Raw genomic sequence first — 27,910 nt, 5'->3', positions numbered from 1 at the left:
CACTATTGAACGAATTCTCATGCTATGAAATGAGAAATCTCACTTTTCCCACATAAAAATCCACTTTCAATTCAATTCCTTGCCCAATTTCGGCTAAATATTTGAAAATTTTGAATTTTATCAGTATTACGTAAAAGTATCGTGTCTTTCACATTTAACACTTTTCTCGCTTTTCTAAATGCTTCAATTGATGTATTCTCATGCTATTAAATGAGAAATCTCACGTTTTCACGTTCTCACGTTCCCACTTAAAAATCCACATCCTTCTCCAATTCTTCTTATCAAATTTCGCCTAAATTTTTGAAAAATTTGAATTTTATTACGTAAAAGTGTCATATCTTTCAGATTTGGCAATTTTCTCGCTTTTCTAAACGCTTCACTTCTTACGCTTTACTTCTTCATGCTATTACATGAGAAATCTCACTTTTCCCACATAAAAATCCACTTTTTTCTCCATTTCTAACCCAATTTAGCTCTCATATTCTCAATTTTTGCATTTTATTACGTAAAAGTATCACATCTTTCAGATTTTATCGGGTTTTCCCAAAACTTACCACTAATTCCGATAAAATCGTGAAAAAACAGTGAATTTCAGGGGGAGGGAGTTATTTCCAAGACCTACGTTTTTTCCCACGATATAAAACACGGTTTCTCACCCGTTGCTGCAACTCATATCCAAATTTTTGTACTAATTGACCCAAAATGATTTTAGATATCATAATTACTCAAAATTTGCACATTTTTTGCACTATTTTTCACAAAAAACGGTAAAATTTCAAGGAATTTTATTTCCAGATTTACGGTCGCAGAAATACCCCAAGCCGCGGGAAACTCAAATTACTCCTTCATTCGGAAATCGTCTCGAGTCGTTGACGGAAGCAAAGTTTTGTTTTTATTTTAAAAAAGCTTCTTTTAATTTCAAAGTGCAATAAAAATTTGAAAATTTTATAAATTCAGAAACTTTACTGAAATGGGGAGAGAGGGGAAAGGTTGGAATGGAAGGAAGTCAAAGAAACGAGGCAGAGAAGAGGAAGAAGAGTTTCATTATGAGGAAGAATTCGACCAAGATGACGATTCGGTTCAAGGTAATAGTTAAAAATAGTTGTAAATAATTATTAATTAAGATCATTAATTAAATAGTCAGAGGGCGGATATGTATTTTACGAGAAATCGCTGAAATATGTAGTTAATATTACGAAGAAACGTCATAATAATTTAGAAATCTGTAAAAGAAGAACAAAAATACGAACATATAGCTCAAAATAGTTAAATAATTATTAATTGAGATTATTAATTAAATAGTAAGAGGGCGGATATGTATTTACGAAAAGTCGCTGAAATATGTACGAAAACACGACAAAATAGTTCAGAAATATGTACAAAAAAAAAAAATACGAACTTTCTAAAAATTTGGATGTTTTTCAATTTAATCAAATTAAATGAAGTAATTATTAATTAATTTGCAGAAGGAGTCCCTGTCGCGGCGAAACGAGACGCCGAAGCGGCCGAAGAAGGAGCGTCTGTCGTGCCGGATGATGAATTCGGAGCGAAAGATTATCGTCCTCAAATGGAGTTGAGAAGTGATCATGAATCCCGACCAATTTGGATGGTGAGTTAATTAGCAAATTAGTTAATTGATTAATTAAATTAAACTACTTAAATTTCAAATTCCATTTCATGAACTTCCAGGCTCCAAACGGCCACATTTTCCTGGAAGCGTTTTCTCCCGTGTATAAACATGCGCACGATTTTTTAATCGCGATCGCGGAACCGTTAAATCGTCCCGAACATATCCACGAGGTGCGTAATTTCAACTTATCGCCAAGTTTACAATACAATTAATTAATTAACTGACCATTTATTTATTTATAATTTTCGCAGTACAAACTAACTGCCTACTCTCTTTACGCCGCGGTCAGTGTGGGCCTACAGACTGAAGACATTATCGAGTACTTGACGAGATTGAGCAAGACCACGATTCCCGACGGAATTATGGAGTTCATCCGCCTGTGTACGCTGTCCTATGGAAAAGTGCGTTATACAAATTTAATTAACATTATAATTATCTTAGGGTTTCATGACTTGTCACTAAAATCGTCAAAATTAGCACATTTTTACTCTTTTCTCCGCTCTGGGAACTTCTTTTAAAATTCTGGACGACAAATTTGCAGTCAGTGAGTTGATCGTTGGAATGGCGTTGAGTTTTTTGAGCCAGTTGCGACGACTTCCAATTTTTCTGAAGGCTTCTTAAACTTGAGATCTCCTCCTTCAAAAAGTGTCAAAAGCAGGAGTGTACACTTTTAAAAATTGGCAACTGCTCTATAAATTTGTCGTCCAGAATTTTAAAATAAATTCACAGATCTGAGAAATGATTAAAAATATGCTGTTTTTTGACGATGAATCCTACCTTAACACTAATTTTGATTTAACGATTCCCTCCCCAGGTCAAGCTGGTCTTGAAACAGAATCGCTACTTTGTCGAATCCAGTCATCCCGAAGTACTCCAAAAACTTTTAAAAGATCCCGTCATTCAAGAATGTCGCTTGCGCCATTCCGACGACGAGGCCTTTGTCGAATCCAGCATAACAAAAACGAGTGGCGCGGCCGTACTGAATTCCGCCTTTAGCACGACGAACAATCCGACCTCCTCCACCGCCACGGCTGGGAATAGCAACGCAATAAACGGAAATAGTGGTCACACCACTGAAAATGGGGGGCCTTCCACAAATGGCGAATCCGGACCCACTTTACCGTCCGACATTACGGATTACTATTCTAAAATTGACGCCGACAATGACGACGAAGAGGAAGAAAAGGTCGTCTCCTTCGAAGTGATTCAAGACAAGATTGAAATTTTGCAGAAGCGCTGCATCCAACAGGAATATCCGCTCCTGGCTGAGTACGATTTTCGAAATGATACACGAAATCCAGATATTCAGTGAGTCGTCGTAATTGTAATTAGTATTTATTTTTTAATAATGAGACAAAGAGAGTAATTAATGATTAATTAATTGCTTTGTGTGTATAGCATTGATCTCAAGCCTTCCGCAATCCTGCGTCCATATCAGGAGAAGAGTTTGAGAAAAATGTTTGGAAATGGGAGAGCCCGATCCGGTGTGATAGTTTTGCCTTGCGGTTCGTACAGTAAACAAAATTAACGATGGCTCTTCGCCAAAATTGTTAAAATCAACACATTTTTAATGATTTATCGGCTGGGAAAATGTATTTCAAAAATTCTGGACGAAAATTTTGTAGACAGGTTCTTGTCAATTTTAAAAAAATATACAGTCCAGATTTTTACACTTTTTGAAGGAGGAGTTTAGGAAGCCCTCCGAAAAATTAGAATTTATCGAAACTGGGTCAAAAAACTCACAGCCATTCCATTAATCAACTCACTGATTACAAATTTGACGTCCAGAAATTTAAATAAATTCCTAGAACCTAAAAACGACTAAAAATGTGTTGATTTTGATGATTTTGGTGACGAGGCATCCAGTCCTTTGTGAATTCTTTATTAATTTGTAATTAATTTACAGGAGCTGGAAAAAGTTTGACCGGTGTGACCGCCGTCTGTACCGTGAGGAAGCGGGCCATCGTCCTCTGCAATTCTGGCGTTTCAGTGGAACAATGGAAACAACAGTTTAAATTATGGAGCACAGGTGACTTACTAAATTGTTAGAAATCTGGTATAGTCATGCAGCAGGCAGGTAGTGATTTATTGGTATTAAAGTTGCTACCGCTTGGTACTAAAATTATACTGGTCCGCAAAAAATTGCTGCCCATATGGTAAAACTTTAATACCGAGCCATTACTTATCAACACCACTTTGGTTGAGTCATATATCAATACCGCTCGGTATTATTTTAAATAATTTTATTATTGAATTTCGCACAGTTAGAGATCTGGGATAGTCAGGCAGGTATTTACTTCTCGGTCATATATGAAATATAATACCGCTCGGTGTTATTATTTTAATCATGGATTTCTAAGAGTGTACTACTTTCTTTGACGATGAGGGTACCGACTATCTGAATTTATGGGGATAATAATTCTATTATTTTTAAATTTTTAGCTGACGACGCCATAATTTGTCGTTTCACGTCCGACGCGAAGGACAAGCCAATGGGGTGCAGCATCCTGGTGACGACGTATTCCATGATTACGCACACGCAGAAGAGATCCTGGGAGGCGGAGCAGACGATGAAGTGGTTGCAGGAGCAGGAGTGGGGCATAATGTTGTTGGATGGTGGGTGGACAATTAATTAGTAAATTTAAAGATGGTAATTTGCTAAATTTTAATTGAGTATTGATTAATTTCTTCAGAGGTGCACAGTATTCCGGCAAAAATGTTCAGGAGAGTGTTGACCATGGTGCAGGCACATTGTAAACTCGGACTTACAGCCACTCTAGTCCGGGAGGATGATAAGATTGCAGATTTGAACTTTTTAATCGGTCCAAAGGTTAATAATTAATTATTCGATGACTAATCGTCAAAATCAGCACATTTTTTTACCCATTCTTCGCTCTGGGAGATTTTTTTTAAATTCTGGACGATAAACTTGTAGATCAGATCGTTCCCAATTAAAAAAAAAGTATACACTCCACATTTTGACATTTTTGAAGGAGGAGATTTCAAGTTTAAGAAGCCTTCAGAAAAATTGGAACGCGTAGAAACTGGCTTAAAATCCTGCCACATTCTATTACTTGACTTATTGACTACGAATTAGTGAATTCCCAGATCAGAGAAATGATTAGAAATATGTTGATTTTGACAATTTTAGTGATGAGACATCGAGTCCTGATTGATATTAATTAATTGAATTTCTCTTTTCAGTTGTACGAAGCTAATTGGTTGGAACTTCAAAAGAATGGTTACATCGCTAAAGTTCAATGTGCCGAAGTGTGGAATCCAATGACGCCAGAATTTTACAGGGAATACTTGAATTCTGGAATTTCAAAGAAAATTGTGAGTTAATTTGTATTTGTTTTTTTGAAAACCACGTGACAAAAATATTTTACTTTAGCTCCTGTGCGTCATGAATCCCGCAAAATTCCGCACCTGTCAATTCCTCATTCGCTATCATGAACGACGCAACGACAAAATAATCGTCTTCTCCGATAACGTTTACGCCTTAAAGCATTACGCCATGAAGCTCGGCAAGCCCTTCATCTACGGACCAACCTCGCAACAGGAGAGGCTCCAGATTTTACAAAATTTCAAATTCAACCCAAAAATTAACACGGTTTTCGTATCGAAAGTGGCTGATACTTCGTTTGATCTGCCAGAAGCCAATGTCCTCATTCAAATCAGTTCCCAAGGCGGGTCGCGACGTCAAGAAGCGCAACGGTTGGGACGTATTTTGCGAGCGAAGAAAGGTACTTGTGCGCAAATTATAGTTAATCAATCACTATCGAATTGATGTCACTAAAAGCGTCAATATCAGCACATTTTTAATCAATTCTCGCCTCTGGGAACTTATTTTAAAATTCTGGACAACGAATTTGTAGTCAGTGAGTTGATTACAGATAATAGTTTTTTTAGTCAGTTTCGATGAGTCAAATTTTTCTGAAGATTTCCTAAACTTGAGATCTCCTCCTTCAAAAAGTGTAAAAATCTGGAGCGCATATTTCTACAAAATTGGCAACGACCTGCTCTAGAAGTTTTAAAATAAATTCCCAGAGCGAAGAGATGATTAAAAGTGCGCTGATCTTGACGGTTTTTGCGTTAAGTGTTCGAGTCATTACTTAATTGCTAATTGTTCCTTAGGCGCAATTGCTGAGGAATACAACGCATTTTTCTACACTCTCGTATCTGAAGACACTATCGAGATGAATTATTCTCGAAAACGGCAACGATTCTTAGTCAATCAGGGCTATTCCTACAAAGTGATTACCAAATTGGCCGGATTGGAGCAGGTAAAATATTCATAATTATTAATTTCCCAAAAAATAACGCAAAATTTTGAATCCATAATTTTTTCACTCTGCAGGAGGACTTGCACTATAAGTCCAAAGAAGAACAAGTCCAACTCATCCAACAAATTTTGGCCGCTCGGGACGATGCCGAGGACGAGGAGCGAATTCCCGGCGAAGGTCGGGGAGCCGGTCCTTGGGGTGCTTTTGGTCGTCGCAGTGCCAACCTTGGTTCTCTTTCCGGTGCGGATGACGCGGTTTATCGGGAATACCGAAAAAATGCAAATTCCGCTAATAAACATCCACTATTTAAAAAATTTAGACAAAAGTAGTTTAGAAGAATCTCTCCGTAATAAAAAAATACAACACTTTTTTATAAATTCTTTGATACAATTTTCATGAAATTAACTACATATTTATTTCGGTTTTACTTTTAACAGATTGATAAAATAAACTGGGAATTAAAATAATATTGGTAATTAATTTATTTATTTGCATATCCGGTAAAATCAATAGTTTGAAAAGTTTTATAAATATATCATTTAATTAATTTACATACATAATTCGGTTTTACAAATAGAAAACGCTGGTAATTTATTTATTTGCATATCCGGTCGATTTAGTTGACATGTTTTATACCTAAATTAATTAATTTGCGTATCAATTCGATCCATTCTAACATAGCTCACAGTGCTCAAATTCTTTTTTATAATCTTTCAGCTTAACAGATTCCAATCGCTGCATACAAAACTGAATAGACGCTTAAACTACACTATTTCTGATGAACTCACCGGATTTAGTATTTAAAATCAATAGTTTTAAAAATATGCAAATTAATTAATTCCCATAATTCAATCTATCTCAGCAGTTTATACAAAAGTAGTAATTCAGATTGGAGATGAATCTCTCCCCAATAAATAAAACATTTTTTTAAATAAAAATACAATTTGCATGAAATTATTCATTTTTGTTTTACTCAATAACAGTATTTTGTAAAAAAAAAAACTTGTAACTTATTTGCATATCCGCCTATTTTAGTAAAATCAATAGATTGAAATGTTTCATAATTATGCAAATTAATTAATAAGCAAAATTCAATCCAGTGTAGCAACATCGTAACAGATTTGTTTAAAATCTAATATTTTTTCATATTTCAATCGCTGCATAAAAATCCATGTGGCGCTTAAATTGCACAACTTCTCATGAACCCACGCCACGCGTTAAATAATGGAATCTTATTAAGAGTAAAAGCCAGCTCATTGTTGATATTTCGTGCAAAAAATGTGGAGTGGAGTGGGATTCAAGAGATCATTCTCTCATCTTCGCAAAAAATTTCCGACAAAACGATTCCTGTACGAACTTGTCTCGCTCAAGTTGCGAATTGGCAAGACCAGACTAAACATGCAAAATGTATGTATGGCACGGCACCATACAACGCAGCATCGTGTGCGAACAAAACGTGCGAATTTTTTATGCGAATTTTATTCTCTCACTTATGAGTTTATTTTCGCCTATGCAGAAATATCCCTGTTAATAAGTATATTTACCTATATTCATTGATTCGCAAATTGACAATTAATTATTTATTGGCATCGTGGTGGGTGATGTTTGCATAAAGCAACGAGTGCGAACAAAACGTGCCAATTTTTTATGCCAATTTTCTTCTCCTACATATGAGTTTACGCAAAAATATCTCTATTAATAAGTATATTTACCTATATTCATTGATCCGCAAATTGATAATTGATTATTGGCATCTTTGGCGTCGTGTAGTGGGTGATGTTTGCATAAAAAAGGGTTATTTGGCAGACGACTTAATGCTAATAATGAATCGCACATATTTTTATTATTCGCACTATCACCGCACCGACGACCGACGAGTGTGATAACAATTTCGTAACATGTGCGAAACGTAACGTGAGTACAATAACGCGATTAAAACGAGAAGATATTAAATATCATCATCATTGGGAATTTAATGTTCACCACATGCGAAAATTTAAATGAACCCGAAATGCATGAATCGGGAATTTCATAGCATTTATAACATAATAGGCAAGCCATGTGATGAAATATGATAAGGTAAAGATAAGCCTACCCTATCAACCATTGCACTGTATAGTCCAGATCTTTTTTTGCACGGAATTATTAAAGCATGAGTCGCAAGCGTGGTTTAGCTGGCGAAATCTGCCACAATATTTGCAACGTTCTTTTTCGCATGTATGTTCGGTCCCGTTTGTCCTGGAATATTGCCATATTTTTCTGTCCCGTGCACTGCATGTCATTTGGTAGACGAGCGGGGGGCTTATCGATCTCTCATTCATTCATCTAGTGCAAATTATGCGGTGGGAAATATTTCGCATTTCATGCAAAATATTTGCAAAATACATGCAAAATACAGACACTAATCATACCACGTGTATATGATAAATGGCAACAATGATTTGCACGCAAAAATTAATAAAGCTAGTGCAAATTGTGTATGCAGTTGCAAAAAAAATTTGCATTTTCATGCAAAATACATGCAAAATACATGCAAAATACAGACACTAATCATACCACATGTAAGTAAATGATAAATGGCAACCATGATTTTCATCCACGCAAAAATGAATAAAGTCACTCATAAAATTCAATAATTAATCAGTAAAATTCATTGATTGATTTCCATTCAAAAAGAATGGAACTGAAATGAAACGCACAAAACCACAACATTTCGTGACGAAATCCTTCTTCCATCCATTTCTTTGATTTCCTTTCAATTCAATATGCACATAAATTCCATTGTTATCAAAGAAAGAAACCTTTATAAACCTTTATAAATAATTCCTCAAATTATTAAATTTCATATAAACGCATTGTACATCGCAAGCTATTAGTTATCTCTTCTTTCTTATCGAGCGTCAAGGTCACGAAGCACGATTGCTTGACCTTAATAAGTATCCAGGTAACGCGTCTCCCTTAAGGGAGACGCGTAGACTAGACTAGACTGACAAAGTTTCAAATAATTTTGGTCACAAACAAATTTCAGAAATATAAGGTTAATTAATACAAATTCCCACTTCTCTAAGGATAAGTCAGCATTTATCTCAGTTACCTCAAGAATTAAATTTAACACAATTAATTAAACACCATCGTCGTTAGTTAGTTATCTTATCGACAGCGTCAAGGTCACGAAGGTGCTAATGTAAGGTCCAAAAATACTGGGTCACTTGGCAGATAACCCTTCTTCCCCTCAATCTCATCAACGTTACGTTACCTTATCATCATCCATCTATTCTCTTATCCAGCGTCCTCGTCAAGGTCACGAAGGTGCCACAGCCACTATATATTTCCAAAAATATCGGGTTAGTTGGCAGAACTTTGCTTATCAGAAACGTTATACCTTATCATCATCACGAGTTACACTATATACTACAAAGTACGATATAAAATGACGTAAAAGTGCAATTTTACTGGAGAAAGGAGCGAGTCAGACTGGAACTGGAGAAGCAAAAGTGCAATTCACGTCTCAAATTGGCTCAGTCGTGCTCGAGTTGTCCACCGAGTTGGACGTGCATTTCGCTCTCTCTCGGTCTCTGATCAACAGAATACCCGGTGAAAAGAACAATATAAGAACAAGGACAAGAACATTAAAAATTGTGAAAAATGGGGGGGAAAAGTAGTAAAGCAGATATCGCCAAAATGGGAAAAGTCGAGGATAGCAAGTAAGTCATTTTTAGTCGCATTTTGGGAACTTTGGGGGGGGGCATGTGGGACCATTAGAATTGTGGGAAGAGGACTTATCAACATGGATAAGACACGACTTTGCTGAATTTCTGGGGGGACAATGTCCCCCTGTTTCCGTTGATTCCGTTAAAAATCGTAATTTTAACTCATTTTTCTCCCTCACTTTTTTTCTAGGATGGCCGAAGCAAACGGGACATATAACTCTGAAGGGGGCGATAATATCGATAAAGGTGGTGGCGAAAAGAACGGAAAGAACAAGAAGGACAAGGACAAAGACAAAAAGGAAGAACCCGCCATTCCTCCCGTCCCTTATCTGCATTTGTTCCGCTTCGCCACGACGAGGGACAAGTTTTTAGCGATTGTCGCCTTCCTAGCGGCCGCCGTTTGTGGGGCGAGTATGCCCTTGATGGTTATCTTTTTCGGAAGGGTGACCGACGTCATGGTCAACGATGGGATGAATTTGACAGAAATCTGTCCCGATAGACCGCCCGAGGAGGAAGGGACTACGATAAGCTTTGAGGACATGATGTAAGTCCGGGTTTTATTTTGGTTAAATTTTGCACACAAAAAATTGCAAAAAATGAGCAAAAATAGTGGTGAATCATCATATCATATAACTTCTAAAGACATATCTTTGATTGGATTAACTCCAGTTTTATTTTTTACAAAAGAAATTGCAAAAATAATCGCGAATTATCCTAAAACTCCTCAAGGCTCAAACTATATTTCGGATTAGATCAAGTCCAGTTTGTTTTCAACGTTTTTCCACAAAACAGTTGCAAAAATGTGCAAAAATCGTTGGGAATAATACCTTAAATATATTTCTGATTGCATTGTCTAGGGCTCAATTTCTTTGTCGATTTTTGCTATTGTTCCGCACCGCACCGTGCCACACGAGGTGCAGAGTCACGTCGAAAATAACGTTGGGCCTCATTTCTTAAGTAAACTTTCCTTTGTGCAAAATTTCTTTCGCAAAAAAAAGAGAGTGAATGCAAAATATATGTTACGGTGAGCGAGGGAACGAGTGAGTCAGTTGAGCATATAGGAATCTCTCCTTTCCTTAGGCAAAGTTAAACTTTGCATGTGCAAAAAATTCTATTAATGCTTGCAAATATTATGTATATCGATTTTTTCAAAGGATTTCCCTGCATGTTTGCCATTTCTGTTAACGAATTGTGTACAAGTTTGATCCTGGTGTGGAATGGAAAATAATATGGCGTGGCGTGAATATTGTGGAGGATTATTTAGTTCAAGTGCTTATACTATGACATTTACTTGATAAGTGAACGTCACGATCAGGTTGAAACTTGTCCTCGACAACATGGCGCAATCGAGACTGTAATATTTATGTTGCTTAAAAGGTTAATTATTCGCAATATTTGCGAATTTTGTTTCTCCCAAGAATTTAACTTGTCCTCCTGGACTGGACAAACATGGCGTAATATTTATACTGCGAATTTGTTATTTGTGCAATAATTGCGACTCTTTTCGCCCAAGATTTTCTCATATTACGAGAAATATGATTCCATCCAATAATATTTGCATTGCTTTTTAATCTCATAAAGTGAAGAACAAAGTCTGGGATCGTTTTTTCCCGTTTTTTTATTGATCAAACAATTCACAAATCTGCCAATGTTACCATCCTAGTGTTGGACATGACATGACATTTATTCGTAATTTATATTCGTAATTTGGTCGTGGGTGTTGATTCGATGAAGCAATCAACGGCTACCATTTTCACTATTGTACTCATTCATTCATGGTCACGGTTTATCTGACCATAATTCAAAAAGTCCATCGTTTCTGGAACCGTTTTTTTTTAACTTTTACATACGTCAAACCTGAAAATATTAATTGAAATGCGTTAATTTTTGTAGGTACAAAATTATGAAATATCGTAAAATACTAAAATTTAGCCAGATCAAGAACGACGAATAGCAGTTTAATTTTTAATTTTTGTAGCTAAAATTTCAAAATATTGGAAAATACTAAAATTCAGCCAGATTATCAACGATGAAGAGCAGTTTAATTTTTAATTTTTGTAGCCAAAATTTCGAAATATCAGAAAATACTAAAATTCAGCCAGATTATCAACGACGAATATCAATTTAATTTTTAATTTTTGTAGCTAAAATTTCGAAATATCGCCCAAAATTCAAAACCGTGGTGGTTGAAATATTTAGCCAGATGAACCCCGATGAATTAGCGATTTCATCATTTGTTTGCTTTCCCTCTTAATTGATTCGCACCTTGAGTACCACTTCACCTTGACTTTGAATGTGAAGACCTTCAACTGACTAATGCATGTCCATATAAATCAACCGAGAAAAAAAACGGGAGGGGAGGGGAGACGTCGCCCATTTCGTCGACTCTTTTATCTTTTTGCTATTTTTATGTACGAACTAATATTGGCATTCGCAATAATGCAAATGTTATGTCAATTTGCTTGCATCCTTGTTTGCTAAGTAAAATTCTGTCTTGGGGAAAAGTCAAGTAATTTGCAAGTTGATTCAGTGACTAATTACTTATCGAGAAAATGCACACGTCATTCTAAAACGTAAAGATTATTCATCATCACCGACTAATTATTAAGGAAATGAATCGTTCTTAAGTAAATAATGACGCCACACAATGTTTCTAAATGTTTCTAAAATAATAAAATTTCGATTTTTTTTCCAGGAGAAAATTAAAAGAAAACTTTCTCGGCGAAGTGGAAACATTTTCGATAAGTCTGAGCAGCTTGGGGGCAGGCACATTTTTTTGCAGTTACATCTTCATCACGCTGTTTAACATTGTGTCAGAAAATATTGTGAGTTCGATTAATTAATTAATTAATAAGCACAATTGTTTAATTGATATTTAACTAATATATTTATAAATATCTTGATTGAAGGCTTTCGAAGTACGGAGGCAATACTTGCAAGCCCTCCTGCGGCAAAACGTCGGCTGGTATGATACCGTTCAGGACAAGAATTTCGTCTCCAGAATTTCAGAGTGAGTCAAAAATTACATAAAATTTAGGTCTCCCAGCGTATGCTCTCCGATTTTGAGCAAATTAGTGTCACTAGATCACACATTTAATTGGTGTAAAATTTGTAAAAGACACGATCTCCCAATGGGCATACATACGTTTGACCGATTTGCATCCGAATAGGAGAAAACATCCAGTAAATTTGGAAAGTGTAAAATTTGTTAACTTTAAGGCGCTTTTCCTCCTCTTGGGATGCAACTATCTCTGCCAACCGTGCCCATTGGGAGATCATATCCTTTGCATTTGTCATCCTAATTGTCATCGATTGACACTAATTTACTCAAAATCGGAGAGCATACGCTGGGAGACCTTCTTTCTTAGAAGATTTGAGACAATTTTTATTTATTAAAAATAATTTTAAAAATTTCAGAGATTTAGTCAAAGTGAAGGAAGCCACTGGTGAAAAAGTTGGTCTATGCGTCTTCTTCATGTCGACATGTTTCCTCTCCTTGGCTAACGCTTTCTGGCACGGGTGGAAACTCACCTTAGTCGTCCTCTCGTCCGCCCCAGTGCTCGCCATTGCTACAGGTAAATACATACAAAAATCTGTAATTTGTCACTAAAAGTGGGTGACCAGCTACTTCAAAATCCTCTCTGACACCAAACCAACCACCATAAAAGGCAATAGGCAAGCAGCTAACCGATGATGCAAGGTTGATAAGCATGCATCCAGATTGATAAGCCCATACATATTATTACTTAACAGAACAGACCACCTGACTAATTTACATACATACACAAAAACCTGGGAATGTTTACACATTCATAAATATTTTTAGAAGCGAGTTACAGAATTTTGAACCGGATCAACTTTGAACTGGATCAACTTTAAGTAAAAGATTCCCATTTAATTTCTCGGTACTCGAGGGCCATTAAAAACGTACTCATTTTCAGCAGAATCCTGACAAATGAATACAACACGTGACGTAAGACGGACAACAATTGAGATAACATGAACGAATATATGCCCACTTGACGGAGATCAACAAGATTAGAGCACAATTACAACATCATTCACATCACAAAAATGAGTGATTTGTGATGATGATGAAACGTTTAGAGCAGCTTAAGTAACCTTAAGTAACCTTATCATCAATTAGGGCACCTTTTCGCTACAATTATTAATAAAAATTCTCCATGTGACTGGCGAGTTCACGTGGCAGAATTCAGCAGTGACCACGGAAGAAGCTGTGGGGACATTAATATTGTGGGATGGAGGGGAGGGATGGGTTTATATAAGATGGGGAGATGATGCGGACATCGAATTACCGTGGGGACGTCCCTCTGTTCCGCGGCCACTGAACATCAGTCCAAAATGCACTCGAAATTTAATAAGTGTCAGATTACACAGAGTTTTAGTGGAAAAACGAGGAAAATGTTTACTTTATTTGTAATTATTACGAATTTTGATAATCAAGACATGCGTAGAAAAAGATGAGAATTTTGTCAAAGATTTTTGGGTAGTTTTTGGAAATTCGAAAAAATTGCCGTCATATTTCTGGGCTGGTGTCAAGTTTTGCAGTGATAAAAATTCAAATTCCTTCAAAATCTAATCCTTTCCCTCCTTCTTTTTCCAGGAATCGTGGCCGGAATCCAGTCCAAACTGGCCACCGATGAACAATCCAGCTACGCCAAGGCCGGCAACGTTGCGGAAGAAGCGCTCACCAATGTCAAAACCGTCATGGCCTTTTCCGGCTCCGATAAAGAAATCGAACGCTACGAAGACGGTCTCATCCAGGCGAAAGCCGCGGCCAAAAAGCGCGGCGCCATCTCCGCCTTTGGCGTTGGCCTTATGTGGTTCATCATCTACGCGTCGTACGCCCTCGCCTTCTGGTACGAAACATAGCAAGCATACCTGTTCACTTTCATTCATTTGATTGATTATGATAGTGAATAAAAATGAATTTTCTGTCATTTGAATGAAAATGACTGAACGATTCCGTCATTTCAGATGAATGACTATGAATGAAGGATTTCTCACTCATTTCATTTTTCATTCACCCTATACTTAATACATAGGGCGAAGTAAGAAATGAAGTCGGATGAAGTGAAATGAAATGAACTTGAACGAAAATGACATATGAGTGTGAATGAAAATCTTCAGTCAGAAATCGGGATGACTGACTTTTGAATGAAAACTAAATTTTTGAACAGGTACGGAACCAAGCTCATTTTAGAAGGACGGCCCAAACTCTGTCGAGGCGAGGACCCCGAATACACCGCGGAAACGATGCTTATCGTTTTCTTCTCCGTACTCATGGGCGCCTTCAACATTGGTCAGAGCGCCTCATACTTTGAAGCCTTCGCCGTCGGGAGAGGTTCCGCCGCCGTGATTTATTCTATAATCGACCGAATTCCGGAAATCGACTCGTACTCGGAGGAGGGCAAGAAACCCGCGCAACGATCCCGGGGTCGACTTTCCTTCAGAAATATAAACTTTCAATACCCGTCCCGGCCGGATGTCCAGATTCTGAAAAATTTCAACCTTAACGTCGAATCCGGTCAGACCGTGGCGCTTGTGGGGCACTCGGGTTGCGGGAAGAGTACTGTTCTTCAATTACTGCAACGATTCTATGATCCGATTCAAGGACAGGTGTGCGTTGATGGCGAGGACATCAAGAATTTGCATTTGGGTTGGCTCAGATCGCAGATTGGGGTCGTGTCCCAAGAACCTGTCCTTTTTAATACGACGATCCTGGAGAATATTCAGTACGGGAGGGAAGACGTGACGCTAAAGGAGGTCGAGGAAGCTTGTAGGCAGTCAAATGCGCACGGGTTCATTTGTAAATTACCGAATGTAAGGGGATAAAATATTTGAGCGAACAATTTCACTGCAAAAATTGTCAAAATCAACATGTTTTTAATCATTTCTCGGCTCTGGGAATTTATTTTAAAATTCTGAACGCCAAATTTGTAGTCAGTGAGTTGATTAATGGAATGGCACTGAGTTTTTTGAGCCAGTTTCGACGAGTTCCAATTTTTCTGAAGGCTTCTTAAACTTGAAATCTCCTCCTTCAAAAAGTGTCAAAATCTGGAGTGTATATTTCTTAAAAGAAATTGGGAACTCTCTGTTCTACAAATTTGTCGTCTAAAGTTTTAAAATAAATTCCCAGAGCCGATAAATGATTAAAAATATACTGATTTCGAATCTGCCAGTCATCGAGTCCTACCTTAAATACTTACTTTTCTGTAGGGGTACGAAACCGTCGTGGGAGATCGAGGCGCCCAACTTTCCGGGGGACAGAAGCAGAGTAATTATTTAAATTAAATTTCCCAAAATTAATTGTAATCCTAACCAATTAACTTTTCTCTCACAGGAATCGCCATTGCTCGCGCCCTCGTCCGGAACCCGGCCATTTTACTGCTTGACGAAGCCACCTCCGCGCTCGACACGCAATCCGAATCCGTCGTCCAAGCCGCCCTTGATCGCGCTCGACAAGGCAGAACCACCCTCATCGTGGCACATCGTCTCTCCACCATCCGCGGAGCTGATCTCGTCGTTGCAATTAACGATGGCGACGTGGTGGAGAAAGGGACGCACAAAGAACTCCTCGCCGCCAAAGGGCTTTATCATGGCCTCGTCCTGGCGCAAATGCAGGGACGCGGAGAGGACATTGATGAAGAAAGTGACGAAGAAGACATGGCCGAGAAGCAAAGAATTTTAGAAAAAACGTTGGAGGAAACGAGACGAAAGAGTTTCACGGCGCTCGATGATGACGAAGTTATTCCGCATTCCGGCATTGTTTCGGAACACTTGATGGATGTGAGTTAATTATTATTTACATAGTTAATTAATCAATTAATTAGTTAAGTCTAACCTGACCAGGAGAAATACTTGGTCACCGAAGCCCCCTTAATTATTAACTAGTTTAGTTAAATCATTCATTTAATTAATTTGTTAATTGTCATTTTTCATTATTATGGGAAAAATTTGGTCAATGAAGCCCCGTTAATTTTTAACTTATTTAATTAGGTAGTTAATTAATTAATCCATTAAAATCTGCCCCACTCAGGCGAAAGATTTGGCCACCGAGTTAATTATTAACTTCTTTAATTACTTAAATAATCAATTTTAATTAATCAATGAAAATGTTGCCTCCTTAGAAAAAAGACTTGGCCAAAGAACCTCTATTAATTAATAACTTGATTAATTAATTCAAATTAAATTTTATAAATTAAATTTTTAAATTCTAAATTTTTAACTAAAATCTGTCCTACTCAGGAGAAAGACTTGGCCAACGAAGCCCCCATGATGCGCTTGATCAAGATGAACTCGCCCGAGTGGAAGCAAATCGCGGTGGGGATTGTCAGCTCGATCCTGCAAGGCGCCCTCCTCCCCTGTTACGCTATCCTCTTTGGCGAATACATGAAAATTCTTACGTACCCGGACGACGATGCTGAACGGAACGCCAACCTGCTCGCCATCCTTTTCCTCGTTCTCGGAATTGGCGCAGGTGGCGCCATGTTTTTGCAAATGTTCATGTTCGCCCTGGCTGGAGAAGCGCTGACGGCTCGGTTAAGAAAGGATACGTTCCACGCCATGTTAAAGCAAGAGTTGGGGTGAGTTAATCGACTAAATAATAATTAATTAAATATATGATTAATTAATTTACTAAAATTTGAATAGAGTAGATTTCACATTTAACTTTGCATTTCTTTTGCAGATGGTATGACGATCCAAACAACAACGTGGGCGCATTGTGTGCACGATTGAGTGGAGATGCGGCGCATGTTCAAGGGGTAAGTTGTCATTAATTACGAACTAATTTGCATAATTAATAAATTAAGTAATAAATTAATTCCTATATTTACAGGCTACCGGAAGTCGTGTCGGTATTATTGTCCAATCTATCGCTACCATCGCTATCGGTACATATTTCTTTGCTTAAAACACTCTTAGAAAACTGGTATTAAATCATTACTGACCGGAGTATAAATATATCACTACCAGCACTGGTAATAACGGGCATTACCGCTTAGTAATGTTGTGGTCATGAAAAATTTACCAACTACTATCAATCTGGTAAAAAAATACCTGTATATATGTGACTCTACCAGATTTCTAACAGTGTAACCTACTAATTATATTTAAATTATGCAAATAATATTTAAATGTACATTTACCTTAACAGCCGTCGGTCTCGCGATGTACTACAAACCCACGCTGGGTCTGGTGGCCATGGTCTTCGTCCCGTTCGTCATTGCGGCCACATATTTCCAAATGCTGCTCATGATGGGGCACGATCTCGGGGAAAAGAAGGCGATCGACGAAGCGTCCAAAATTGCCGTCCAAGCCGTCGGAAATATCAGAACGGTGGCCAGTTTAGGAAAACAGAAATCTTTCGTGCAGACTTTTAATGACATTTTGAAGTCGTCTCATGCGTAAGTTTAGAAATTCTTTGAAAAAAACAATTTTGAAAATTTTATAAACGAATTTTCGTTATTTAAACAGAAAAATTGTAAAGATGGCACATCTTCGCGGAGCCGTGTTTGGTTTTGCGCAGTCCGTCCCGTTCTTTGCGTATGCAACGGTCATGTATTATGGTGGATATTTAGTGGAGAATGAAGACTTGGCTTTCGACAAAGTCTTCAAGTAAGGAGATTATGCAATTGTAAAAATTCGCAGTGTTAATTCATTAATTGTTGCAATTAATTAATTATTTCTATGCACAGAGTTGCAGAGGCTCTCATCTTTGGAACAATGATGGTCGGGCAAACCATGGCGTTTGCACCGAATTACAATAAAGCTAAGGTTTCCGGGGCCAGAATTTTGCGACTTTTGGACAGGAAACCAGCAATCGACAGCTCGCCAGGAGTTGGACTTCAAATTGTAATTTTTAATTACTTGATTAACTAAATATTTCTTAACGTAGGACTCATCGCCAAAACCTTAAACTTCAGTACAGCATATTTTTAGTCATTTCTTGGCTCTGGGAATTTATTTTAAAATTCTGGATGACGAATTTGAACAACATATCGTTGCCAATTTTTAAGAAATGTATACTCCAGATTTTGACACATTTTGAAGGAGGAGATCTCAAGGTTAAGAAGCCTTCAAAAACATTGGAACTCAATGAAACTGGCTCAAAAAACTCCGTCATTCCATTAATCAGCTCACTAACTACAAATTTGTCGTCCAGAATTTTAAAATAAGTTCCCAGATGCGAGAAATGATTACAAATGTGATAATTTCATCGATTTTGGTGACCAGTCATCGAATCCTACGTCAACTGTTTTACTAAATATCACTACTTAATTACAGAGGAACAGTTCCGGCTCCGTGCTCTTTGACCGGGTCGCCTTCGCCTACCCGACCAGGCCGACTGCCCGCATCTTGCGCAGCCTCTCGTACGGGGTAGAACCCGGTAAAAGCGTCGCTCTCGTGGGTCCTTCCGGCTGTGGAAAGTCGACCTGCATCCAACTCATCCTCCGCTACTACGACCCACTCTCCGGCACCGTCAAGTTTGACGAGCAAGACGTCGCCTCCCTCAACGTGGACGCGCTCAGGTCGCAAATGGCCATCGTCGCCCAAGAGCCGGCCCTTTTCGATAGAACGATCGCTCAAAATATCGCGTACGGCGATAACTCCAGAGTCGTCCCGATGGAGGAAATCATCGATGCCGCGAAACAAGCAAATATTCACAGCTTTATTGCATCTCTTCCTGCCGTAAGTGGAAAACAAGTGCAGATTTTATGCAAATATGCGAGACAATTTGACTTATCTCTTTATTTATGCAGGGGTACGAAACCCGCGTCGGGGAAATGGGGACACAGCTCTCTGGTGGACAGAAGCAGAGTAATTAATTTAATTAATCAGCAAAACTTACAACGAATGTTTCTGAATTTTAGCAAATTAGTGTCAATAGATTGCAAATTTAATTTGTATGCAATTTTCGAAAGACACGATCTTCCAATCGGCACGTTTGGGCGATATGTTTGCATCCGAAGAGGGGAAAACGCACAGTAAATTTGGAAAGTGGAAAATTTGTCGACTTCGTTCGCGTTTTCTCCTCTTCGGATGCAAAATATCTCTGCCAAACGTATCCATTGGGAGATCGTGTCTTTCGCAAATTTCATCCTAATTAAATTTGCGATCCAATGACACTAATTTGCTCAAAATCTGAACAACATACGATGGGAGACCTCCATTTTACAATCCTAATCAATTATGTAAATTGATCTTATAGGAGTCGCCATATCTCGCGCCCTCGTCCGCAAACCAAAACTGATCCTTCTCGACGAAGCGACCTCTGCGCTGGACACGGAAAGTGAGCAAGTCGTCCAAGCCGCCCTGGACGCCGCGTCCGAGGGACGAACCAGTATAACCATAGCCCACAGGTTATCCTCAATTCAAAACGTGGACAGGATCCTGGTCATCAATCAGGGCGAGTTGTACGAAAGTGGGACGCACTCAGAGCTGCTGGCCAAGCAGGGCTTATACTTTCGACTGTGGAACATGCAGGGTCAACATGCCAGCGGAAATCATGCGTCTTAACTTTACCTTAATTTTAATTAAATATTTACGTACGAGTATTAAATTCTAGTTAAATCTGATAATTTATTTAGTTACGAAAAGATGAATGACAATGCAAACGTGCTACACATTCTGGACGAAATAATAAAAATACAATTTTTACAGAAAAATTAAACATGTATTCATTTTAATTTAACGATTGGCATCATATTTAGTAAAATTTTCGTAATTTCATAAAATTGGATTTGTCATCATGTCACGGTAAAATTGGACCATCGTTTTTTGCAAATAATTTAATTGTGCACTTTATGCGAATTTTTGTACATGAAAATTATTAGATCTACATATGTATTGAGAAAGATGACAGTAAGTTGAAAATTTTGAAATCATTTTATTTGATCATCATTATTTTTTGCAAATACTTTAATTTTTGCATTTTACGCAAATTTTGGCATGTTCCCCTATCAACGGATTTTGTCCCAGACGGTATAAAAGGACCGTTTTTCTCGGCGAGATTTCAATTCTTCTCAGATCTCCGAGCCGTCAAGTCACTCTTTTCGTCATCCTCCTCAATTTTCCACTTTTTCAATCCAATTCACTCCGAACATGTCTTGCGGACGACCAAACCAGGGATCCTGCTGTCCCCCACCCTGCTGCCCACCGGCCTGTTGCCCGGTAAGTTTTCCCCCTCATTGTTCCCAATTTTTCCCCATATTTCCAAATTCTTCCGTTTTTTCCCACTTTTCCAATTTTCCCCCCATTTTCCTCTATTTTTCCCCTTTCTCGCCAGACCTTCCCCCCACTCATTGGCTAACTTCCCGACCAGATTCCCCCGATTTTGAGATATTCCCCCCCAAAAAATCCATATTTTTCCCCCATTTTTGCATTTTTTCCAATTTGTTCCCATTTTCCTCTTTTTACAAGATCTTCCCCTCTTTCTGACCCCCTTCGCAACTACTTTCCCCTCATTTTGAAACCATCCCCCCTCAAAAAATCCCCCATTTTTGCCCCTTTTTCAACTTGACCTTTCACTTGACCTCCCAACTTTTTTCTCCCTCACAGCCCGTCATCATCAAGACGCGCAGCCAGAATCAGCAGGGTCAATGCTGCATCTTCCAACTGCCCCCGGTCAACATTGTTTGTGAAATCCCACCCCCACAAAACCAGAAGAAACCACCAAAGGGTAAGTTCTAATCTACATAGATAACCACTTATCCCCTTCATATTTTTTCCCCATGTTGACCTCTCTCTCTCTTATTTTCCCTACAGTTTGCTGTGTCCCCATCGTCGTGTGTGAGGACGACGATCAAGGTCAAGGAGGTCAAGGCTGCTGCCCGTCCCCATGCTGTCCACCACCCCCCTGCTGTATGCCGATCTCCTTCTCCTGCCCGTCCCCCAACAACGGTGGTGGTGGTTGTGGAGGTGGAAATGGACGACGCTGTTAAGACGACTGACCACTCGACCCGGATAACCCCTCATCTCTACCTTACCTATCGTCACTTATCTACATATGTAAATTCTAAATATTCTCCTTGTCTAAAAACCTTATCTTATTCTCGCTTTAAAAAAATCTATCATGTAAAACTTGTACATTTTTATACGCAAAATCATCCTGAGTAAAAACATTGCTCGATAACTAACCAATAATAATCTTGTCGTCTTTTCATTCTAATTTATTAACTATTGTACTTATGAATATGATTAATCAATAGTAATAATTTGCATAATCTCTGCCCCATCCATCGCCGTCACTTATGTAAATTCTAAATACTCTTATATTGTTCCATAAAAAATCTTATCTTCTTAAAAAACTCAGTATTTTTATGCAAAAAATCATCCTGAGTAAAAATATTGCTCGATAACCTCCAATAATCTTGTCTTTTCATTTTTAATACATTTTAATTCATTTTATTTTACTCTGCGCAAAAAGTTTGCTGCGAGAAACATCAATAGAGTATAGAAATTATCATTTGTATTCATTCATGTAGCTATTAATTTTACTACGAATATAATTAATTAACAGTAATAATTTGCATATTATTATCGAATAATGCAATCAACTCTTAGTCTTAAGAACGGTATAATAGTAAGTAAACAATTCTACGTAGCTAAATGTGTATCATCATTTGTGTGTAGCTAAATATTATAAAGCACCAAAAAATCATCAGTTATCATCGTTAATTATAATAATCATCAATAATTATTATGAAAATGCGCATAAATCAATCAAGGTCGAGTTGCCGGTAAAAATTAAGGTACAATTTGACCGGAGGTGGGAGCATGGGAAGTTGTCCGATTCGGGTTCGCATCTCGACCGAAGCCGGGTTCCGTTTCAGTCTGCCGGCCGGCGTGTTGTCGAGCAATGCTTCTTCCGCGTCTTCTTCTGCCACCCGCCGTTCCGCTTCTTCAGCTTCACGCTCCATTTCCTCAAATACTTCGGCGGGCGGGGGGTTCAGGGGGCCACGCAAGTAACGAGTCTTCTTATGACTGCCGGCCTTCTTACGTTTTCGCATCTTCTTGCTCTTGCCCTTCTGGGCGTCGGCGTCAGCGTCGTCACCTTCGTCGCCCAACATTTCTTGGTCTTGGTCGTCGTCATCTTTCCGTTCTGGCGAATCCGTCACGACCACGCCGGACTCCGCGCTGCCGGAAATGGGTTGATGATGTCCATTCTTTGAGAAGAGATGATTCGGATTGATTCGTCGCCCATCCATTTCTTCGTCGCTATCGTCGGATGGCGAGGTGTCGTTGGATGATGTCGAAATCGTGGAGGATGTCAGAGACGAATGTGACGAATAGTGACATGCCGAGTCATAATTACTTGGGGAACCTTCACTTCTTTGTCCGGTAGAAGTTGAAGCAGCGGCCGCATTAGCCGCAGCACGTGCCCGCATGAACGGGGCGGCGGATTGAACGGCGTCAATGAGGCCGGACAATTGACGAAATCCACCCCTTTGTTCCCTTCTTTGGTAAAGTTCGCGAATCCGGCGGAGAAACGTGTCACTTCCGTTCGCCCCGAGGAAACCGTTGCCCGGTGGAGCGTTGTTGTCGGGTTCGCCGGCAAGGGGCAAGTCGTCGTTACGTCGGGAGAGGATGCTATGAGGTCGACTACTTGACGACTGGGGCGTTGGGGGGACGGCGGAGGAAGAGGAGCTACTCGTGCTAGGGGCTGGTGCTACTGGTTCTGGCAGAGTAGACGCTTGTGCTTGTGGTGGTGGTGGTGGGGGGACATTGTCCCCTTCCAAAGCGGGCATTTCGTTATCACTGTCAGTCTGCGTGTCATCCGTGTCCGTCGCGGGGGACAATACGTCGTTCATTCCTTCTTCGTCGTCTTCGTGATCGTGGTTGTCGTGCACGACGAGTCCACCGTCGTAATATTCGTCGCCGGAAGAGTTGTCATTTCCGAGAGAGTAGGCGACCGCGACGAAACCGGTTTCGCCATCGTCACCGCTGCAATTGAGACAGACAGTTAACTTAACAATCTAACAATGGATCTCCCAGCGTCTCCGATTTTGAGCAAAATAATGTCAATCGACCATCAATTTAATTAGTGTGAAATTTGCATAAGACACGATCTCCCAATGAGCACGTTTGGCAGAGATATTAAAAAAAGAGATATTTTTTTTTAGATATTTTTAATATTTGCATCCGAAGAGGAGAAAATGCGTCGTAAAGTCGACAAATTTCACACGTTCCACATTAACTGCGCGTTTTCTCCTCTTGGGATGCAAATATTTCCGTCAAATGGGAGATCGTGTCTTTCGCAAATTTCATACTAATTAAATTGATGGTTGATTAACACTAGTTTGTTCAAAATCGGAGAGCATACGCTGAGAGATGTAAATTGCAAAGTTTACAAAGAGACAAAATAAAATTTGTAGCTCAAGTCTTACGCTGATTGTCTCCTTTGCACGACGAGAAGTCGACTGGCGCGACGACGCTGTTCCTGTCGCAATTGTCGGCGACGGTGTCGACGCTTCTTTTTCTCCTTGCCGGGCGGCATGCGGCCGTCCGGTTGCATAAATCCGCTCCGAATAATGCCACGTATTTCCATCCGACACAGTTCTTTCAGACTTAATGGGTTCAGTTTAGCTGCGTGGTTAACACAAAGTTGATTAATTGCTTATCATTAAACTTCATCAAGGTTATAAACATATTGTTTCTTACGAAGAACGACTGGTTTCTTATCGGTTCCTCCGCGTGGTGGTGCGATCAAGGTTGCGAATGAGACAGGGAGCAGAGACTTTCTCTCACTTGTAGTTTCAGATATGCGAGTTATCTGCATGAGCGAATCGTTTACTGGCATTACACATATTCCTCCAACCTGGGAAAGAATTAATTAAAATTAAATTTCCAGTAATAACTCAACAAACTCAACGCTCTAACTAAACATCGGACTCAATGACTTATCATCAAAATAGCCAAAATCCACACACTTTCCACATTATTTCTCAGCTCTGGGAATTTATTTTAAAAATCTGGACGACGTATTTGTAGTCGTTGCCAAATTTTTAAGAAATATTCCAGATTTTGACACTTTTTGAAGGAGGAGATCTCAAAGTTAAGAAGACGTCAGAAAAATTGGAACTTATCGAAGCTGACTCAAAAAACTCGACGATATTCCGCCAATCAACTTACTGACGAAATCCAGAAATTTAAAATAAATTTCCAAAGTAGACGAATGATTAAAAACGTGTTGAGTTTGGCGATGAGTCTGCAGTAATTCAAATTTAATTAAAATTAATAAAGAATCTAAACTCACTTTGAGCAAATCAGTCACATTTCGAATCATTTCTTCCGGGCAGGCCGCCCCACAGTAAATCCTTTCGTAGCGAATACTACTCGAGATCGGGTTCAAACAATTCCCCACGACGAATTCCGGCATACAAAAATCAAATCCATCAATTGCTGGCGATATGGAGAGGAATTCTTCCAGTTTATCTCTACAAAAATTATGTAAACGTTGTATATAAAACTCTTAATTAATGAAATAAATATCTATTTTAGCACACCTTCCATACTCTGCGACCTCCGGGTGCAATTCAATCCCATGATTAATCCCATTCTTTCCAATCATTAGGCCACACAAGGTGCTAAAATACCCCGTTCCGGACCCCATATTCAGGAAACTTGTGCCTTTTTCCAGCTTCAAATTCTCCAGCACGACGGAGTAAATACAGGGCGCGGATAAATGCAGGTTCCCATCTTTCCAAGCTAAATCCTTGTACGCGTTGGATTTGAATGCATCCGTGTAATACAGGGCACGGTCTAAATTTATCAAAAAAGGTCAAATAAAACACGATTTTCAAAACACAGTATTTTGAGCTCTGTTCTTCCTAAGGTTTGGATTTCCGGGGCTGTTACACCCACAAAAAGACGAAAATCTATGTGGAGAAGGCAATAGTCATGCGAAAATGCGGGTTTTGTGAAGAAATTAACTTCTCACCATTGCATTATTTTCACAAATTTTTAAAAAATATAGTATTTCGCCACCGATAAAACGTAAATTTCTTTAGAAATCCTGTATTTTCACATAACTGTTGCCCTCTCTGCATGTATTTTCGTCTATTTATGGGTGTAACACCCCTGGAAATCCAAACCCTGGGAAGAACGGAGCTCAAAATACTCTATCTTTACAAAGTAGTTAACTTATTCATAAGAATGATAAGTCGTCATGAATGAAGTTGAATGATTGATAAGTGAACAAGATGCCTTACCCACAGCTCGGAAGACATGTTCCACCTTGGTCGTCTGTAATTAATTAAACCCTTAATTAAGACACCAATTCATTAATTAATCAAATCAATTTAAACTCACCTTAATGTAATCAGATTCCATTAAATTGTCAATTAATTCGTCATTACTCTCCCCGGAACTTACAGCACCTCCCATTTTGAATCCGTCCTTTACTTAAATTCGTCTTTTCCTTCTTTCTAAATTGTTTCTTAAACGTCGAAGAAAATTAAGACGCGAGATCGGTTAACTTATCATCTTCACAAATGTGTCGTTCTCCAGTTAAAGTTTAATCAGCCAGCATGCCGTATGGCGCAGTTAATTAATTATTGTTATTGTACAAATCTCTCCAGTTTTGTGTGCATCTATCCAATCACAGAGTTCAATGGGATCCTGACAAGACAAATAGAATGTTAGATAACACCTTATCAATAATAAACTTAAAAAACATCACAATCTCTCTCTCCTCCACTTTCCAAACAATGAAATGAAACGAATTCTTTAATTAACCTTTAAACCCTCTACGCTAAATTAACCTAGTATTAAATCTTACCTTATCCAATCTAAGATAAGGTAAGGAATCCTCGCAATTAATTAGCAACCAAAAGTTTTGGTCCAAAACTAACAATCTATCTCTCTAGATAACCACTTTTCCATGTAATGAATTCTCTAATTAATTGACCCAGTAAACAATTACCTAAATACTCTCTAAATCTTAAATCGTACCTTATCCACTCTAAAGATAAGGCGTCAATTATCATTATTTAAGAATTACAAATTAAAAACACCAATCTCTCTCTTTTCCATGCAACGCAATAAATCCTTTAATTAATTAACCCACTAAACCAATTACCCAAATTTTCTAAATCTTAACTCTTACCTTATCCTTATTAAAGATAAGCAATCCTCCCAATTACTTCCCAAAACTATTGCGTTTTGTCTCCAAGAATGAAGAAATACTTTCAGAAATAGTATTGCGGAGTTGTCTTTTTTACGGAAACTGACGAACCTGCAGTAAATGTTATTACGTCCAAGCAAACAGCAGATGGATGGATGGGAACGTGCAGACAAATCGTAAATTAATCGTAAATTTAAGGTTTAATTGGGATTAAATTGGGAATAAATTTCAACATAATTTTCCCCATTGAACTTATCGGTTCACGGGCAGGGTGGATATTCACTTTTTTGTTGATACCCGATAAAAAACGTATCATCTTCTCTAACATCGAGACTTATTCGGTGGTCGGGTTGCTGGCTGTTCGTGCTAACAAACAAAACAAACCAGATCAAGTAAGTAAATAGTATGAAATGAAGAAGGGATTTCCCAACAAATCTATGCAAAATTTCCATCAAGCATGAAACAGATTTCATTCTGCGTAGAAATTGCGAATCGATCTGATTTCGAGAATTGAGTAGCTGCGTCTTGTTAAGGATCGACATGAATTCGACATGGTGTCGTACAATTCATGCTTTAAACCAAATGTAAATATGCAAAATTTCCATCAAACATATTTTAAGACAGATTTAGATTTGCTATTTATATAGAAAGAAATTGAGAATCGATCTGATTTTCAGAATTGGGTACAAATTACATAGCGTCTTTTTTATGAATATGTACGATCAACTCTATCGACATGAATTTTCGATATGGTGCAGTATATCACATGACATAACTAATGGTCAAAATATATGTATGCAAAATTTCCATCAGGCATGAAACAGATTTGCATTCTGCGTAAGTAGAAATTATTTGATTTCTGATCATCGAAAATTGAGTTGCGTCTTTTCTTTTGTATGAGTACGTGACAAACTTTGATTATTTCGACATGAATTTTCGACATGGTGTTGCAATATAGTAGTCATGCTCAGAATCTGTGCAAAATTTCCATCTTCCCAGATAAATTTCCATTCTGTAATTCTATTTGCATAGAAAGAAATTGGGAATCGATCTGATTTTCAGAATTGAGTACATGTACAAAACTGCGTCGTTTGTATGAATATGTACGATCAACTCTACGATCAACTCTATCGAC

At 38.4% G+C, this 27,910-nt stretch overlaps 4 protein-coding genes across 4 annotated transcripts; 3 read left to right on the top strand and 1 right to left on the bottom strand.

The window, feature by feature from the left end:
- Nucleotides 1-842: 842 nt before the first annotated feature.
- Nucleotides 843-6,383, top strand: LOC110855824 (general transcription and DNA repair factor IIH helicase subunit XPB). Its single transcript, XM_022104216.2, has 13 exons — nucleotides 843-1,085; nucleotides 1,467-1,609; nucleotides 1,690-1,800; nucleotides 1,882-2,031; nucleotides 2,445-2,938; nucleotides 3,029-3,135; nucleotides 3,537-3,659; nucleotides 4,073-4,246; nucleotides 4,324-4,460; nucleotides 4,835-4,966; nucleotides 5,025-5,376; nucleotides 5,768-5,916; nucleotides 5,991-6,383. Exons 1-13 carry the CDS (start codon nucleotides 971-973, stop codon nucleotides 6,243-6,245), a joined length of 2,442 nt encoding a protein of 813 aa, XP_021959908.1. The 5' UTR covers nucleotides 843-970; the 3' UTR covers nucleotides 6,246-6,383.
- Nucleotides 6,384-9,424: 3,041 nt separating this feature from the next.
- Nucleotides 9,425-20,322, top strand: LOC110855932 (ATP-dependent translocase ABCB1). The gene is made up of 18 exons (XM_022104361.2): nucleotides 9,425-9,620; nucleotides 9,817-10,170; nucleotides 12,322-12,451; nucleotides 12,536-12,636; nucleotides 13,044-13,201; nucleotides 14,251-14,506; nucleotides 14,828-15,470; nucleotides 15,867-15,924; nucleotides 15,991-16,436; nucleotides 16,896-17,233; nucleotides 17,338-17,413; nucleotides 17,488-17,542; nucleotides 17,806-18,055; nucleotides 18,126-18,266; nucleotides 18,347-18,503; nucleotides 18,936-19,340; nucleotides 19,412-19,469; nucleotides 19,861-20,322. The coding sequence occupies exons 1-18, from the start codon at nucleotides 9,562-9,564 to the stop codon at nucleotides 20,166-20,168; spliced, it is 3,993 nt and encodes a 1,330-aa protein (XP_021960053.1). The 5' UTR covers nucleotides 9,425-9,561; the 3' UTR covers nucleotides 20,169-20,322.
- Nucleotides 20,323-20,581: 259 nt separating this feature from the next.
- LOC110856021 (putative small proline-rich protein 5) lies at nucleotides 20,582-21,794 on the top strand. Its single transcript, XM_022104462.2, has 3 exons — nucleotides 20,582-20,822; nucleotides 21,210-21,330; nucleotides 21,417-21,794. Exons 1-3 carry the CDS (start codon nucleotides 20,754-20,756, stop codon nucleotides 21,590-21,592), a joined length of 366 nt encoding a protein of 121 aa, XP_021960154.1. The 5' UTR covers nucleotides 20,582-20,753; the 3' UTR covers nucleotides 21,593-21,794.
- Nucleotides 21,795-22,001: 207 nt separating this feature from the next.
- On the bottom strand, nucleotides 22,002-27,132 carry LOC110856002. The gene is made up of 8 exons (XM_022104442.2): nucleotides 26,758-27,132; nucleotides 25,962-26,270; nucleotides 25,862-25,895; nucleotides 25,157-25,412; nucleotides 24,907-25,087; nucleotides 24,312-24,468; nucleotides 24,038-24,236; nucleotides 22,002-23,594 (listed from the first exon to the last, which is right to left on the bottom strand). Exons 2-8 carry the CDS (start codon nucleotides 26,034-26,036, stop codon nucleotides 22,370-22,372), a joined length of 2,127 nt encoding a protein of 708 aa, XP_021960134.1. The 5' UTR covers nucleotides 26,037-26,270; nucleotides 26,758-27,132; the 3' UTR covers nucleotides 22,002-22,369.
- Nucleotides 27,133-27,910: the final 778 nt, after the last annotated feature.

The sequence above is a fragment of the Folsomia candida genome, unplaced genomic scaffold (genome assembly GCF_002217175.1).
Source record: "Folsomia candida strain VU population unplaced genomic scaffold, ASM221717v1 Fcan01_Sc014, whole genome shotgun sequence".
Classification (NCBI taxonomy): domain Eukaryota; kingdom Metazoa; phylum Arthropoda; class Collembola; order Entomobryomorpha; family Isotomidae; genus Folsomia; species Folsomia candida.
This window is presented reverse-complemented; position numbering and strand designations above follow the sequence as displayed.